This window comes from Colius striatus, chromosome 19 (genome assembly GCF_028858725.1).
Source record: "Colius striatus isolate bColStr4 chromosome 19, bColStr4.1.hap1, whole genome shotgun sequence".
In the NCBI taxonomy this organism is placed as follows: Eukaryota; Metazoa; Chordata; class Aves; order Coliiformes; family Coliidae; genus Colius; species Colius striatus.
Window position 1 is genome coordinate 3,520,276 of NC_084777.1, and position 18,454 is coordinate 3,538,729.

Consider the following 18,454-nt stretch of genomic DNA (forward strand, 5'->3'; position numbering starts at 1 on the left):
TGCAATGATCAAAGAACAACTTCTTGCAATGTTAATTTGATGGTTGAAAGTTTGGAGTCCCTTGAAACAGCAGAACCTACTCCAGCCAAGGGAGCATGCAAGCACCTTTGGGAAAGGAACTGCACAGCGCCCTGCAGAATCTGAGAAAAGCATCAGATCTTTCCCTATGACAAACAAAAGAAAGCTGCAGACTCACCAGGATACAGCTGCTTTGTTGGTGCACTAAGTTGAGCATCTTTTGTTACTCTGTAAGCAACATCTGCTTCTTTTGAAGATCTTCTGCTTGTGCAAAACCCTGTTGTTTTTGTTATACCATCAGGTAAATTATGAAAATCTAATACCTTCAAGAGGTCTGCAGGTTCAGCTGTAAAAAGAAAAAGAGAAAACAAGAGTTAGCAGGCAAGAGGACTGGCCCTTGCTCAGCCCCAGATCACCATTAGCCTGCATCACACAAATCAATTGTCACAACTTTAAAAGCAGGTGAAATACGTTTTCAATACATCTACAAATACAATGTTAATACCAGCTTCCAAACCAGGACACAGTACTGCTGGTCAGAGACACCAGTCAGTGCAGAAGAACAGTTGCTCAGCTGTCTGCCCGGAGGCAGAGGTGAGAATATACTATCTCACTAGCTACAGTAGTTATATTTTCTGGATGTCTTCAGTCTCCATCGTTCAAGTGCATCCTGAAGATTAAGCACTAGACAGGGAATTCATGATCTGAGAGAAAGGTTTAAATCAAGAAGTTGCCATCACAGCAATGCAAACATTTCTTTTTCTCTTAAGTTAGTCAATTGAAAGAGTTATTTTGAAGCAAATACCTGAGCAAGCTTCCCCAAAGGCTTACACACACCCCCCTCCCATGCCAAACCACCACGTGGAAATTCATACTAGCTGGGACAACAGGAAAACCCACAGCTGTGCCTCAGGGGATGAACAAGTTACGGCAGAGCAGCATCCCAGCCTGATGCTTTGGTGCTCATGGGTTGGTTTTGTTGTCTGCAGGCTCATTCAGACCCTCACAGGGTTTGTGTACTGCATTTAACTGTTGGTGAGGGAAGGCGACCTGGGGCAGGGATGCAGCACAACTGCACTGCACATAGCCAAGGGCTCCTTCTGTAATTGAGCCCAAGCCCAGGCAAGTCCCATTGCATAATTTCCTCCCTCTGCCAGGTGTTCACCCTGACACAAGGATTTCTGCACAGCCCCCACTGCATACAAGCATCCAGTGCAGCTGGATGGCCACCACCACACACATGCTTCACAGAAGAGTCGAAATGCCCATCTGGATTTTTCCTAATGACATGAAGCAAAGGCTCCTTTCCTTAACAGCCCTCTTCCACATCCCATTAAGCTCGTATTCTGAGGCTCCCACTGCTGCAGACATTAAATCAGTTAATGAGGGAGCTCATCTCTCACCCAGTGCTCCCCACACCAGCAAAGTCAGGGCTCATTCACCTCCAGATGTTCTGGTCTCTAGAACATTAAGCAATGCAAAGGATATGTCCCATTAACTTCCTAATCTGGTCTTACTCTCGTCAGGAGAGACCATGTCTCCAGAAGTGGAATAACCAGATTTGACTAAACACTGAAATTCTTCTTCTCTTGGGAGCAAAATGCTGTCACAAATGTGAATCACCCCACTCAAACTACCCCAAGCAAACGTCTGCCTGTCAGCCTCATCCAGCCTTGCCTGGACAATGCAGCACAGCTGTATTTTCTTGCCACTTGATCCATGATTTCCCACCAAGAGTGCTGATATTCAGATCCTCAAGGCTCATTAGAATAGGCTGATGTTTGCAATGATACCCAAGATGGACCCCCCTGAGCTGGCTGCCCCAGCTTCCCCCAGGATCTCAAGGCATCTTGCCATGCTGCACGGTGCAAAGCTTTTGACCAGCTCTCAGAATGCTCACCAGTAGCCCAACTGCATTCAGGAAGGTGCATACCATTACTGCTACTGCAAAAGAGAAGGATCCATCTCCCCAAAGGGCATGAAAATGCAACTGGCTGCATCCATGGGGAAGGTCTATGGCACACAGAGCAGCACTGAACACAAACACCCCAGCAATGGAAAGAAAGAGCATGAACACATCTTTTTCAATACAGAAAGGTTTGGTTACCAAGAAGATAGGCCTAATATTTGCATGGAAAATTTGTGTACATCCTTAGGCAGCTTCCAAAAGTTTCCACAATCCTGAGAATTTGGGCCCTCCATGAGAGATTACAAACATATGGCAAATCCAAGGCAACACTGCAGATAATAAACCAGCTGAGAGAGTCTGGCCTGAGCAGCATACAGCTGTGATATTTCCTCATCTCTCTTATTCTTGTTAGGCAGTATATGGATGACACACATTTGTCTAAGCTGTCCTTGCCACTTGGATCTTCCCACTGCCTTTAACCACGTTTTATTTCACACAATCATCTGCACACATACAGCCCAAGCTGTGTTTAAGCAACTAAAATTACAATCAAACACCATCTCTGCTTCCAGTTACCTCTTTGCTCTCCAAGAGACTGAAGACAGCCAGCTCCTAGGCTGCTTCCAACATTTATTTAGGGAGGAGAGGGGAGGAAAAAAAAGGCAAAGGCAAGGGGGAGGAGGGACGTGAATTCCAGACTCCTGACATCAGCCCAGTCCTCAAACTGCATCCCACAGAGAGCAGCCACGGTGAGGCCTGAGGTGTTTGCAGGAACAGAAATGGCTGCAGAAGAATCCATCTTCTGAAAAGCTCAGCTGCTGTCATGACAAAACCAGGGCACAGGAGCCCTGGCTGACACCAGAGCTAATCCTGGTCATCTTGTAGGAAAGACGTGTACAGTGCTGTACAAGTTAAATGCTGCTCATTGCCATGATCACACAACTGAAACTGTGCACTGGAAGGAAGTGTGACATGCAAAGGAAAGCTTTCACCAGCTTAACAGAATGACACCACTTGCAAGCTATGTGGCAACTGCTTACCAAAAGCTCCTGCAGCAGTTCTAGCAAGATGATGGGAATTCAGGGGAGCTAGACCCCCTCCAGAAGCAACTCCCCAGCAACCCCCACCCATCATCTTGTCCTGGTGCTGCACTTCTCATTTATAAAGGATGATTCAAGCACCTGCCTGCCTCCCTGTGCTGCTGTGAGCCTACAAACACAACATGCAATTCATCTTCATTTTGAAGGAAGATCCTCTATACCTCCCTAACTATGATGAATTAGGACACAGCAAGATACCAAAGTGGAATAACAGCATGAGTCTTGCACAAACTGCAAACCACACAGGTAAACACAGCAGAAGAAGGAATAACCTCTGCTCCCAGACATGCCCAAGTGTCTCACCTTTGCTTGCCCCTGGAAATCAAAGAGGAGGTAAGGAGCCAGCTGAAGCCCTACAGACCACTCATGTTGCACTTCATCACTAAGAGCATCAATTCAAGTAGGACTTGAGCAGCATAAAAATCTCCAGCTCTTTCAAGACAGATGAGCTTCACACAGGAGCAGCTCTTACTCCTGCCCAGCTAATCAGTTTCTTTCTTTCCCCTTGAGTTTTTTAAGCCAAGTCTAAACTCCTGTTAAGAGCTACAGTGTCACCATGCACAGAGGGACAGAGCAGACTCACCAAAATCAGGCCCTACAGAAGGAAAGAGAAGCTTGCACTGGGCTTGGCCTTCACCTGAGAACTGAATTAGCTGTTGCTTTATGGCAGCTTTTTGTAACTCACTTGCTGTTTTATGCATAACATTACTAGGCAGCATGACACACAGGATCGTTCTTCCACTTGACATGTACCAAGGAGACCAGCAGCTCAGGCCCTGCTGCACCAAAGCAGGGTGGCAATATATCCAGTACACAGAGGCAAATGCCAGCCAAAATTAGCCCAAAATCAGAACAGAAGCTATCCCAAATGCCTGTTCCCTGCACTGTGTAAAACCCTTGAGCAAGACCAAAAGGGAGCATCGCTCCCTCATTTTAACAAAGCAGAGATCAACGACCTGCTGATGAACCAACATGGCAAAAGGAGGAACTCAATCCCTAATTTCTCCAGGTCTGGCCAAAGCTTTAACCAAAGCTCCATCTTTCATGTTAATCTGATTCCCAATTATTTAATTGCCTGTTAAAACCTGGAACAGAGGCAGCTTGTGTTAAGTTTATAACTTTACTCCCATTTATCAGTGGCCTAAAACCACTTTTTCTTTCTTATGCATCAATAGTAAAGCAAATCAAGCTGCATTCATTGAAATAAACTCCCTGGCTTTAGGCTGGGCACAGGCTGAAGCCAAAACGGCATCAGTGTGGCCATGCCCTGCCACCCTTGATCACAACCAAACCACCTGCTTGGACTCAGCTGTGGGATGCAGCAGAAATATCCCCATGGAACTCAAAAGGAAACCAGAGCATCATTAACACCTGAAAGTGAATATTAAGCACACTGAACACCCCCTGCCTGTGGGCAACCTCCAGCCCAACATGTTCATCCTCACTTTTCCTTTCCCTGCCTGTTCTTTAAATTAGATTGAAGAGGGAAAGAGGTTTTAAGCCCTGCTGATCCTTCAGGAAATGTGCAATAATTAAAAAACAAAGCAGGAAAACAAGACATTACTCTCCCCTCAAAAAAAAAAAACCCAAATCAAAGAACCCAAGAAGCTAATGGAAATGATGCTATTGAAATTCAGTGCAAGACCACGCAGACCACGCTGAAAATCCCAGTATATACAGCATCAGTCAGAAGTCATTACTCTAAACCATATATATGCCTGTGATAATCATTTTTAACACCTGAAGCAAAGCTCTTGAATGGGCCCCAAAGCACTTTACCAAGTGTCAGGATACATAAGTTGCCTATATGTTCCTTGTGTGCATCTGCATTTGCAGTGCCTGAAGGATTACCGAGTCACAAATAACAAACCTTGAAACAATTCTCTCTCCTGTCATTTTTCAAGGTCTTTAATTAAATCCTTACCCCCAAGGAAATCTGCAGTATTTAAACTTGCCACTAACTTGAAGGCTGAAGCTATTGCAGTCTTGCAGTGCTGGTGACAGACATTCCTTGCTTTATGCCACAGCATTTGGAAGCAGCTGCCACACAGCCACCCCACACAGCCCATGGGGGTGAGCTGAGCAGCACCAGCATGCACTGCTCAAAAGGCAAAGCCAGGCATTCCAAGTAAGCACTGCTTGAATTGCAGTGAAGCCTAAATAGATTTAACTTTCCCAACTATACACAGCTGGGTTTTTGTACATCACTTAAGTCCAGTTACCCACGAGAAATGTTATAAATGTGTTCTGAAAGTTGCCTCCCAGATTTTCCAGTGTAATATTCAAGCTTTTCCAGCTGTCCTTTGGGAAGATGTTTAATTGAAACAATCACCCAGCTCCAGGAGAGCAGAAACTTGCACAAAAGGCAAGAAAAATCCACCAGGTATCACAAGACACCTTGTACAAAACATGGAATCATTCTGGGTGGAAAAGACCTTTAAGTCATTGCATCCAAGCCCTCCCCTCACCCTGCCCAGCCCAGCACTAACCCACAGCCCTCAGCAGCTCAGCTCCATGGCTTTGGGATCCCTCCAGGGCTGGGCACTCCCCCAGCTCCCTGGGCAGCCTGGCACAGGGGCTGACACCCCTCTCAGGGAACAGTTCTGCCTCAGCTCCAACCTCAACCTCCCCTGGGGCAACTTGAGGCTGTTTCCTCTTGTCCTATCCCTTGTTACTTGGGAGAAGAGACTGAGCCCCAGCTCCCTGCAGCCTCCTGTCAGGGAGTGTCAGAGAGTGCTCCTGTCTCCCCTCAGGCTCCTCTTCTCCAGGCTCAACACCCCCATTCCCTCAGCCCCTCCCCAGCCCCTTGTGCTCCAGCCCCTTCCCCAGCTCTGTGCCCGGCTCTGGCCACGCTGCAGCCCCTCAGTGTCCCTGTGGCAGTGAGTGAGGGGCCCAGCACTGACACAGCCCTGGAGCTGCAGCCTCCCCAGGGCCCAGCACAGGGGGACAGTCCCTGCCCTGGCCCTGCTGTCACACTATTTCTGCCACAAGCCAGGATTCCATTAGTCCTGTAACTCAAATGCAAACTTAACAGACCACACTTTGCACTGGGATAACAAAGACTTGAAGGCAATCCAGACTCTCCAAGTCATTCACCAGCTTCCCAAGCTGAGCTAAGGATGCAGCTTGGGTCTGGAAGAAATGTTTCTGTAGTACAGAAGGAACATCTGGAAAACCTACCCCAGCTCCTACTGGCAATGCTGCATTAATTGCTAGTGAAATGCTCTGCCTTGACATTCCCAGAGATCAAAGCCAACGCTTGGAGAATGTCTGCAGTAATGAGAGCAGCAGACCAGTTCCCACACCATGCCCAGCTTGTTCCTTCCACTGAGAGCCTCCAAAGGCTATGCAGCCACTGGTCAACAAGAAACCTCCTTCCTTCCATCAGGCCAGTGTCGTCATGGCATGAGGGTTGTACCTGCAGCAGTTTGCATACCCCTGATGAGTTAGCACCTAAGTCTACCTCTTCCTCTTCAGGCCTGTCTTTTGCTCATGTCCCTGAAATGGTCAGGAGGCCTTCAAAGATCTCAATGGACCAGAAACTGTGAAAAGGTTTCAGCAGAGCAGTTTAATCAGCCAGAACTGCACACACCACTATTACTGCCCAGTGCAACATGCTGTCCCATGAGACAATGGAGCTGCACTGTCACACAGCAGCTGTATCACAGCTGGGTCCAAAACTGGGCTTAAATGGTGAAAGCTTTCCCTTTTCACTAACTGCCACTGCCATCTTAAGGTACATCTGTAGCTTTCTCAGTCTCATCTGACAAGATCAAGCATACCTCCAGCATCTTCAGTGAACCATTCTTAGAACTTAAGAGTCAGGAAAACCTCCTTTCTTCCACTTTTTGCCTTAGAATACCCTTCAAAGTGGAAAAAAAGTCCCTCATCAGCATCCTGAGACACATTTATTGTGCACAGTTGGCCTGTTGTATTAATGCAATAACTCAGACATTTGGGTGTCTGGAGAAGGGGTCACCATCCTGTACCAGTGGAGAACCATTCTTCTGTATTCAGTTTCATACCAGCTAAAGGGCAGACAAAGACACAGCACTCAGTCATACTAGAGTTTATGTGCATTTTTTGCCAAAGATTCGAGGTCATAAGGTGAAGATGAACAAGCATTTTTGTTCCCAGCTCCCTCCAGGTGCCTTCTGCAACTCCTTCATCATTTAGTACATAACCTCCCAGTCTGTGTATTTGTATTTCAGTGTCCCATCACCAGTGATGTCGGTTTAGCAAAGACTTCGTGTATGAAAAAGCAATATAAAACTTGCCATCTTATCTCACAGTTAGCAATGACAGTAAATAAAGTGAATAAAGGCTATTTCAAGAGAAGAATCTCCTTGGAAAGTAGGTCAATACCCTCTGAAATTCCCTCTCCTGTGCTGAGATCCATAAGGGACAGCCAAAAGCAGAACTAGAAGCTGCTTCACTTAGTGATGTAATTTTATGGATCCTGGAGTCTCCAGATGATGCCTGAGGGATCTCAACAATTTCTACTCCTCATCTAAACACTTTTCAGCAGCGTTGACCTCTGAGCTGCAGCCTTTGGACAACTGACTAAAGATGGCAGAGGCTAAGACAAAATACAGACAAGAATCTAGAGTTCCAGTTGCCATCACTAAAGCATCCTTTGGATGGACTTAATAACAGCCCCTTAAATTCTTCAGCATCCCAGAAGGCCGATAAAACAAATTTGGACAAAGAGGAAAGGCATTTTTAAGGAGAATCAAGGAATATGAACTGCAGGATTGAAGATATAAAAGTTGGTTCCCTAGAAAAGGGCATAATAGGGGGAAAAAAAGGGCAGCTACAAAAGGGGTCAGATACTCATCTGGTGCACATCAGCTGCAACAGAACTGTGTCAATTCACATTGCTCTAGATACTCGAATATTTCACCAATGACTCATGTCATCCCCTTATGGGGTTTTTTAAAGGCCCAAATAGTCCCAACTGTGAACAAAGGAAACCATTATGCAGAGTCAGATTTGAAAGATCGTATGCACAATCCCAAAAGGGAAAGAAAGAAACCCAGAACTGATAGTTGAGCAGCTCTGCAAGACTACATTAAAATCAAAGAATCAAATAATTCTTTGTTCCTTTAAGTGTAAATCTTTTCTTTTCCTTAAGAATAATCAATCATTTGGGTTTCTAACAGAGCAGTGGTGTTAGCAGCAAGCAAAGAGCAGCCCTTTCCTCCTCGGCAAGCAAAGAGCAGCCCTTTCCTACACAGAGTAGAATTAAATCATGCAAAAAAACCCCAGTTTCTGCTGAAAATGCCATGCAAAACTTAAAGACATAATGCATAAAAAATGGGCCAATGTTTAAGGCTTGGGGGAAATCTCAGTCCCACTCCAAAGCAGCAAACATCCCACTCATGGGTTTCAGATTCTCCCCTGGTAGGGGAAAGAAAAACACAGCAATACAGCTGCTCCATGAGCACATGGATTGCTCAGGGCAGGGAAAAGGGTGTTAAAGGGTCAGGGAGGAGGATGGGCTTTCTTCTGACGTCAGAGCAGCTCTGGCCAGGGTGATTCCTGCCCCACGCCAGCGTGGGAGCCAAGGCATGTCTCTCCACAGGCCAGAGAGAGCCCCAGTGATACATCCGTCACTGGGATGTTAGAGACAGCGTGCTGCTGTGTAGCAAGAGCACACAGAGGAGAGAGCCCAGAGGAAGGGCTTCTGCCCCTTTCAAGAGCCTGATGACCCCCATTCCCACAAATCCTGAGGAAAAAAAAAAGAAAGTGATGAGCAAACTCCAGAGTGAAGGGAAAGGGCAGCGCTGGGGTCCCCAGAAGGGCAGCCTGAGGGTGCAAAGCCAAGGCACAGCATCCCTGTGCCTGCTCATGGGCAGCCTCCCACACCCCTGCAGGGATCACTGGGACTTGCACCACATTTCACCAGTTGTTCTCAAGATAAGGACCACAGCCTGACTTTTTACCCCCCTCCTCAGTGAAGCAAACCATGTCATGCACTCAAGAGAAAAGCACAAAGCCTTTTAAGGCAGAGCCCCAGCCAAGCCCTGCCAATCCCCAGCCCACGTCAGCGCTTAGAGCCACTGTTCAGTGTCCCAGGAGTTTTTATGGGCCTGTCCTGACAGCAGGGTCAAAGGAATTAGGTGAATCACCAGCCTCACCAACTTCACATGGCCTCTGCTCACACGCCTGGGCTGCAGCAGAGATGCCTCACATACCACCCTGCCCACAGCCCTGCACTGCTCCCACCCCAGCCAGCCCCGCTCCCCAGCTAGCCAGGATCCAGCGGAGTCTTCCAGTCCCCCAGTATTTCTGGGTCACTGTGACATTTTGGGAAGTTTTCCAGCAGTAGTTTGATTACTGGCAGGAGTCTTGGCCTTTAAAGAAAAACTAAGGGTGAGTGGAGACGAAAACTTTTGGAGTTATTAAAACTACAAACTCACACCCTCAGCAGATCTGCAAAAGGAAACTGATGGAGCACGAGCCCATCTTCTGAATGATTAGCTGAGAGGTCTTAAAGGGAGCTCAGTTTCAGGAACAGCTTCCGAAAGTCAGTCATAAAGAGATGGAAGTTATGTGCAAATGAACAGGCACTCTCCTCTCCTTCCACCCCAAAGTCTCTGGTTCCTTTACTCAAAAACCTCACTTTAAATCCTTGCAAGTCCCTTGGATTGCCTCAGCCCTGAGGGAGCACACAGAGATGTACCAGTAGGAGATGGAAACTGCATCCAAGCAGTCTATCATTCTTGCCAAGCAAAGCCTTGACACAGCCCTTTGCAGGTATAGCACAGAGGTTTCCCAGGTTGAGGTGAGGGGAAAAAAAACCCCTCTAATGTGAGAATTGTCCCCTCTCTGCCTATGGCACTTCACGCTTTTCATCAGGAGGTGGTGAGGAACCAGCCAGTATCCCTGTAGACCTCTGACCAATGGCCCAGCTTAATGAGAGGGAGGACTTGATGCCCACAGGCATTTCTTTCACACTAAGCCATCCTAAAATGAGGCAGAGCTCACAGCTCAAGCCCAGGATGACAACCACAGAGCCGGGACTGTGGACGCAGCAGCACTACTTCGGGACCCCCACGTCACACTCCACCATGACCATGTTGCAATGTCAAGGCAACCCAACCAAACTACAGCACTTCATTTCAGGCTAGTAACAGCTTGAAGTAAAGCATTATTTACCACTTCTGTAAGTGATCATTATTTTCTGGCTGGGTATTACAGAATATCTGCTGCCTTTCCCAGTTTCACTGTGCTGCCATGGGATTTGCACCTAAGCCAGCTGCAGCCAGCACTGAGGCTCCTGCAGCTCTCAGGCAGGTGCATTTGAAGGTGGAAAAGGGAAGTTCAACCTTCTGCTTTCGCTCTAAGGAGTGCCATATGTTTCCAGACAATCTGGCACTCAGTCAGCATTTGCATTTTCAAAGTACTGTGTAATGATCAACCACTAAAAGCTCTGCAACATTTAATTAGGGGCTGATCTTGCAGCACATTAAAGTCAACACAAGTTTTCCAACCAGTTTTAATGGGGTGCTGAACAGTTACTCCTGCCAGGAGGAAAGAAGCTGGCATGCTCATCTCCTAGACAGGGGAAACAATACATGAAGACCTGACATAACAGTCTCTTGGAGCAAGTGTGAGCATCCTCCTTCAGCTGCTGCCGCAGCCAGCTGCAGCACGCTGCCAGGACCACCATCTGCTCCAGCCTGCTGCTGCACATCATAGTGGGTACCTTTCCTCCTCCTTTTGATGTCCAAAGCTATTTGGCATTGAGTCAAGAACAAGAAGGGCATCACTGCTTGATGAAACCAGGGAGACAGAGATCAAGGCTGTGTCCTCTGCATCACATCTCTCAAAACTTCCCAGACAAAAACCTTCCACAAACAGAAAACTCAAACAGCTGAACTGTGGTTTTCCTGCAAAAGCAACACTTTGCAGCCCTTGGGGTTGTTTTACGTGGGTGACAGTCTTACAGCATCCCAAGGATGTCACTGAGCACTCAGACACAGGATGGGAATTGCATCAGGCAGGCTGCATACGTGCACACACGCTGGAACACACCAGAGAGCATCCATACAGGATGATTAATGCCACTTCTCTTCTTGACGCTTCAGGATTAACAAGAAAAGCTCACAGGGCCAAATGGAAGTCTGTGCCAAAGAAAATGCAACTCCTAGCAATACTCAGGGGAAATAAGAGATGCTGAAGAGGTACCATTAGAACAGGCTGCCCAGCTACCATGGCTGGAGCTGCTGTGGAGCAAGGGCACAGAGGGACAGGGAGCATCTTCTAACAGCTAGACCAATAGAGCCAGGAAAGAGCAGCCAAAAAGGAGAAGCTTTGGGGGAATATCCTCTCTACAGCCATGCCCAGCCTTTTTATTTCTGCTGTTGTGCTGCAAGTGGATTGCCCAACCACAAGCTTAATTAAACACATTAACACAAGCACCTGCATCATTGCAGTAACTTCCACCACAGTAAACACCACAGATCCTTTCACTCCGGCAATCAGCACCAAATGCTTGGCACATCACATCAGCCACTTAACAGGGAACAAAAGCACAGAGAGGTTTAACTGTAGGGCAATACTCCACACCCCTGCACAGGTAGCTTCAGCTGAGACCTTCCAGAATAGAGTCAGTGAGGAGATGAAGACTCATTCTCATGCACTGCGAGGTTCTCGTTGTCCATAAAGTTAATGGCACCAAGCACAAGTTATTTTCATCTTTAAATATTCCATGGATGAATTTAAACAAGACCCACACTGAGTTCTTTCCAGCACTGGCATATCTTTTAATATCTTGACATAGGAAAAGAAATGTAAAGCCATCTTTTTCCTCTCAGATATACTTGAGTCAATGAACTCTTCATACCAAGACTTGACTTTCATCAGAAACGTAGCCAGGAGGCAAATTTCAAATTACTATCTCCTTGGCTTCATGAAAAGTATTTCCAAAGCTTGCTTTCCATACTTTTCTCAGGACTGTTAATTCCCTTGTGACTTTATATAGCCCCCATCTGCACAACAAAGATGCAGACCTGACTTAACCACCCACAGTCCCATCAGTTCTCTGCAAACACCACCAAGCATCCAGAGAGCTGTGATGCCCTCAAGGGAACTCTGCAAGCAGGGAGAAATTCACTGCTCCAGTTAATGATTCCTAAAGATTTTCTCAGGTCTAATCCCCATTTATTCTGCAGACCTTACTCCTGACTACATGTTTCAATGGATTTCTATGTTAATGTCACCAGGAATTAACATTATTTTAGCTTTAGGCCAACTGAAAGGTTTTTTTCTACAGACCAGCTACAATAATATACAATCTGTTGATGTCCAGAAGAGGCAGCTCATCCAAACACAACACTCCAACTCCCAGTCCTTTCTGATTTCCAGCCCTATAATAAATAAAACTGGAGTACATGGTCTATTTCCCTACTGCCCAAATTAAGAAAGGGCAGACAGTGAGGTTTTGCATTGAAAACACAGGATTCCTCCCCACAGCCCCAAATGGGCAAAGAGGAGTTATTACCATTAACTGATCACAACAAGTGGCATTAGGGTAATATCAAGAAACTCCTGTTCAGCCTTGACCCACCTTTGTGATCTCTGACCCTGGGTCATTAGGGGACAAAGCCAATCCATTAACCCCCCTCACACTCTCAGAGCAGCACCTCCCTGACAAATAGCTATCAGGAGGCAAACAGGAGCTAATTAGCATCAGCTCCCTCCTCCCCACATTACCCTACCTGATGGACAACAAACCCTTCCAGAGGCAGCACAGCCACCATCAGGAACCAATCTCTCACTGCTACTCCAGGAGCTGATTTAAAGGAGATGGATTACTGCTTGTTATGTACCAATATTCCCAGCAGATCATCAGCCCAAAGCCCATGGTTGCCACTGTGGTGTTTGGCAGCAGTGACAAGTCACACAGGGACAAGACCTGATTTTAGCATATTTGAGTCACAGCTGTATAATTATCCTCTCCCCCCCTCCTTCAGATATTCTCTATTAAATTGGTTTACAATGTGATTTGTACATTGACTGTTCTTGGAAGTATCTGCTGCACTTCCTAGCTGAGATGTCATTTCAGGTCTTCCATTATACATGAAGGAGAATTCAAACCCAAAGATAGCATCTAAATGGAAATATGCTACTATAAAAGCTAACAAGAAATGTCCAAGATACTCATCCAAAAAGCTTTCCCAGGACTCAAACTAACACTGGCCCAGACAAATATTTACATAATTATTCACATGGGTTTGTTTTAAATAAAGAGCCTTTTTAGTATTATTACTTTGGCATCAACCATCTAATTAGAGGCCAATGACAGTTATAAAAACCACTGTGAGCTCTCCCAGCAGCACTGACAAGTCTTGGTACGTGAGTGATGGGCAGCACCAGAGCTGCCTCTGCCCTCCTGCTCACCTGGGGAAACTGGGAGAGGGGGCTGTCAGAAAAGGGACTCATCTCCCTGCAGATGTGAGGGGATGGAGGAGGGAAGGCTGCTGACTGCGTGCTGGGGAAGTGGCAAATGGCTGGGCAAAGGGGAAGAGGTCTCCTTGCAGAAATGCTCACTCATGCCTGGATCTCTATTGCCAGCACTGTGCTATGATGCTGGATTGCTCACTTTTATGCCTCTCTGCTTTACAGGTGAGCTTCTGGAAATGGCCACCTCAGTGTATGCTTCCAGGTCACAGTGATGGAGATCCCCAGTGCCCCCTGCACATACAAGCTCCTCTCATCAATCCAGTTGATACGATTGCCCTCCTCCCACTGCTGGAAAGGAAACAAACTGGTGACACCACCTCCAGCTCCTCAGGTGCCTCCAGGGACCATGCTTCAACAAGGAGTGCAGCAGAGGCAGTGACAGCAGAACAAGCTGCAACAGATCTGCTGGTCTGCAGCCCATCTCCTGCCAGGACACTCTTCCTTCTGGGCATTCTTCCAGCTCTGCTTTGTGCAGTAGCTGTGAAGGTCCCCAAACCAGGTCCTTCAGGACTTTGTTACACGGCCTCTTTTCTCTGTGGTCCAGCTCAGTTACTCACCTCTCAAATTCACCAGGCTCAGCAACTACATCCCTTCATGCTCCTGAGCCTCTGGAAATGCCTGTTCCCTACAGACTTGCTGCAAGGAGTCCCTACAAGTCCAGCCTCCAAGCCCTATCACTGCTTCAGCTGCTGGTTCCTAAATCCCTTCCAACTTCACCCAGTATAAGAAAAAAGATGAGAAGACACAATATTCCCATCAGAGCCTTGCTCACAGCATGTGAGGAGGGACCAGTGACCATGCTTGCTCCTGGGCATCACCCTTGTTTTCCACATGTAGCTCAGATGTTTAATTGTCCAGCTCACCCCCAGATGCTGTCTCTTACCATGCCACTAGCTGATTTCTAGCAATGGATGGCTGAAGTACACAATCACTTGCTGAGTATCTTTTTCCTTCTCTTTTCTCATAGGTTTATTGTGCTCCTGAGGCCTTTTGAGCTGGGATTCAAGTTACTGAAAGCAAAACAATCCATCAGAGCACAGCTGAGAAAGAATAGAAATGAAGCCATAAAGCTAAGCTGGAAGAGTAAGAAAAATCCCCCACCTCTCCTATTGATCTTTCCACTCCCAGGACAGGTGTGAAGAAAGGAAAAAACCAGCAAATGCTGCCTCTGGAAGCTGCTACCCTCACAATAAGGAGGTGACACTGAGATGCAGTGACTCAGGACTGGTTGCTTGGTCAAACAGGAGTTGTGTGTAAGATGTTCCTGAGGAGCCTGACAAAGGTGACCCCTCTGTATTTGCATTTGCAGGGACAACTCGAGTCACTGCAAACCCATTTAACTCAAGCAAGACAGCAATTAGTGCTCTTTCCTAGTAAAAACATAGATAATAAATATCAGGTAACCTTCCCATGAACCAGTCCCAAAGCACCAATAAAAACATATGGAAATACACTTTCCCCTACTGATTCCTTTCCAGCTGCAGGGAAGAAACTGAAGATTTCTTTCTGCAATATTCAGCCTCTCAGCAGTGACCAGTGTTGCATTTCTTTCTGTAGGTATAAGAAGGGCTTTGTGTTTCAGTAGCTCTGTCTCCAGCACCCCTTTTCTCAGGCTGTGAGAAACCTTTGCAGCTAGGAGAGGTCAATTCCAGTCTTGAGCTTATTTTCACTTGCCTGGAACTGGTTCATGGCCTGACCCCTTAACCAGACTTGGAGGTTTAGAGAAGGCAGTCACAGCTCTGCTCAACCAGGCCTAGGTATTTGCAGGCTGCTACAATGATGCTTTTCATATCCTAACACATATATATTCCAAGGGATTTCAGGAAATTATACACTTCTGGCTTCCCAACTGCAAGCAACTAACTTAGGTAATAGGAGTTTGGTAGAGGGATGAGATGCTTGGCAGTGCCTTGGGGTGAGGGTCACCATGGGCAAATATGGCCAGACCCTGGAAGTAGCAGGATGCTGAGCCCTTCAAACCACCATGGGCTGCTGCTGACAGGCAGCTGGGCAAACTCTCATTCCCAGCCAGGAAGAATGAATTAAAGCATCAGAGTGACAGGAAGGGTGGCACGTGCATGTTCTTGGCAAAAGGAACCAGTGGGATTAACTTCTGGCTTTCACACTTCTGCAGAGCAACATGGACCACCCTTGGTACACTCAGCACCAATTCCCATCTCATTTTATCTTCTCTGCCTTTTCAGTCAGTGGGCAGAAGAAGGAGGCTCAGTGAGATGTTGTCTTCCTTCAGTTCAGGTTTCCCTCTCCTGGGCTGCCAGTGAACTTGTTTCTTCAGATTGGAGTTCACACAGTACAGAAACCCAGAAGCAGGGATTTGGGGGAATCTGCAGTACAAACAATAAAGGAGGAAGACACACAGGGACTCTGGGTGTAAAGAGTGATGATTCATCCAGATCTGAGCTATTTCAGAGCTCTACCAGGGTCAGATGCAATAGCAAATATGAAACAGTCTGGGTGCTGCTTTAGGGAAAAGATCAAAGATGAAGAAAATAGAATATCACTGCCAGCAGAAGTGAGATGTAAGTTTAATCCCAAACACAGACTCCTTCTTCACATTTCAGAATACAACCACAAAATACATTAAAGAGATGCTGAAAGATTAATTTCACTGCAGGGCCACTCTCTTGATGTCCCTCAACCTAAAATGATGCCAAATTTGAAAGGGAATTCAGAATTCCAACCAGGGAAAAGTACTTCTCAAACTGTTCTGTGTTTCCAGGGCAGAAATCAGACAGCTACACAGAGATACTCCATTTACAGCCAGTGGAATACACAGGAGCAACACCTTCATTTACTGCCCACTAAAAGCTGGGCTTTTTTTGTTTCCTTTTGATTTTTGCTGACACTGAAGAACCAGTTTTCCACAGACAGCTCAGTTCTCTAAAGGGAAACAACTAAACTCCAGCTTTGTAAATAAAACTGCTTAGCAGGGCTGAGGCTTTCTGCAGAAGCCTGGCACAGCCATTGCTCCCTGCACAACTCTTCCAGCCCCTAATCCCACTGAGGAATAGTATATTACTTTGCTTTCAAATGATCCCAATACATTCAGTGGCAATTTACTTCATGGGGTAAGGTGATAAGGCTGGCAGAATCTGTCCCTAAGAGATGAGTAATCAACAAACAAATTTGTGCAAGAGAACACAGCACAACAAGCATTCATTTACATGATGCTGAGCAAAGCAATCACAGCCTATAGAAACATCCAAGAAAGACCTAACACAGCAACCTTGAGCACCTCCAAAGTCAGTGCCTCAAGCTTCCAGGGTGAGTCTTGGCTCCTGCACTAAAGCTATGCAGCCCCTGAAAGCCACTTGGCTTCAAATGATCGATCCAGCATAGCTGGACTAGATGTAGATTGGTATTGATGTGTGGTCTACCCATGTCTCTTAACTACAGTACAAGCAGAGCCCACATCAGTCTCACTCTTACAGAGTGCAAAGCTGTAGCAGGTGAAAAACAGATGAGTAAAAAAGCAGCAGGGAGATCAATACCCTCACATATTACCACTTTTTAAACTGCTCTCCCTGTAGCATAAAACATCTACCTTGACATTATCCCCTTTATTTGTTTGAAAGGCTCACAACACTTCTTGTTGAGTTTATTTTCTCCTTGATCATAAGCAGGATAATACGAGTGGCCTTGAGCAAGGTCACTGAGGTCAGTGAGAGATAAAGAGACAGTTCATCTGCAGCTCAGCACATCAGACCATAGTGACTTGGCAAACCAATAAACTTCCCCTTAATTACCTAATGTTAGACATTTAATGTTAATCAAGCATGTGCTTTACAAGGCTTAATCTGAGTGGTTTTTTCTGCCACTGCACTTCAGCCCCAAATGCACTGTGACCTTCCCCCAAGCACACACAGAAGGACCTGCCTCCATTCCCAAGCCATTCAGCAGACCCTCTACGTTGTGTCAGTCACTCTATGAGGACAACTACTGACCTACCCTGTTGCTCTCAGTTTTTAACAAGACCTCAGGCTGTTTCCAGCAGCCAAGCTCATGGGACAGGAATCTGTTCAAACCCACTGCCTACAAGAAGGAGTTGGCCACCTGCATCCTTGTGCAGCCCCAACCACCCAAGCAACCCCCAACACACATAGATCTGGGTGGGGAATTATTGTTTGCTTCTTTTCATGTAATAAATGAATATCTGGCAAGAAACACACCTGCTTTCCAAAGCAAAGCACACTAGACACACCACTTCTCACCATCACAACTCACCCTTCCTTCCCAGCTCCATCCTCCATCCCTTGGGTGAGTTTGTCTCATTCCAGCACAGCTGCAAGCACTTCTGTCTCCACAATTTAACTGCTCTCATCTCCCTTGTTCCTCCTCACATTTCTGGAAAGGGTGAGGGGAAGACATTCCTTTCCAGGCCCTTGGTCTGCACAGCAGCAGACCACTCTGTGTCAAGCTCACTTCGGGGTTTTGTTTTCTCATGGAGAAATCATACAGCATCTCAAAACAATGGGCTGCATTTCAGAAAGCACCATGGTTAAACAGCACATGACACCTTGATCCCCTCTGCCAAACACACCTTTGCATTCAAACAAATAAAAGCATCAACCAGGCAAAGGCACCACAATGCAAAGGGATGTACAAGGATGCTCTGGATGGACAGTTAAGCCCAGGAAGCATTCAGAAACATTGCCAGTCTACATCACACTCATCTCATGTGGCAGCAGCCTCTTTAGGTACCAACTCCAGGCAGCAGCATAACTAGGGCAAGAGCTGAAGGCAGACAGAGAAGAGGCAGGAACTTCAGCAGAGGCTTAGGGTGAATCTGCAGAGATGTTCTGAACAAGGTGGCTGATGGGAGGAGCAGCAGCACAGCTGGGCACCATAAAGGTAGTCAGGTGGCTGAGGGATGCTGCTCCAGCATGCAGTCAGGGTGGTCACTGAACACAGAGCTGGAAATGCTTTCCCACAGAAG

The 18,454-nt window shown here is 46.6% G+C and overlaps 1 protein-coding gene across 3 annotated transcripts in view; it reads right to left on the reverse strand.

Annotated features, from left to right (window-relative positions):
• COL5A1 (collagen type V alpha 1 chain) overlaps nucleotides 1-18,454 on the reverse strand; it is a 150,171-nt gene that overhangs the window by 115,945 nt on the left and 15,772 nt on the right. For all 3 annotated transcript variants that reach the window (XM_062011591.1, XM_062011590.1, XM_062011589.1), the window contains exon 2: nucleotides 197-364. In XM_062011591.1, coding sequence (XP_061867575.1) covers nucleotides 197-364 — 168 coding nt within the window. The remainder of the gene's footprint in view (nucleotides 1-196; nucleotides 365-18,454) is intronic.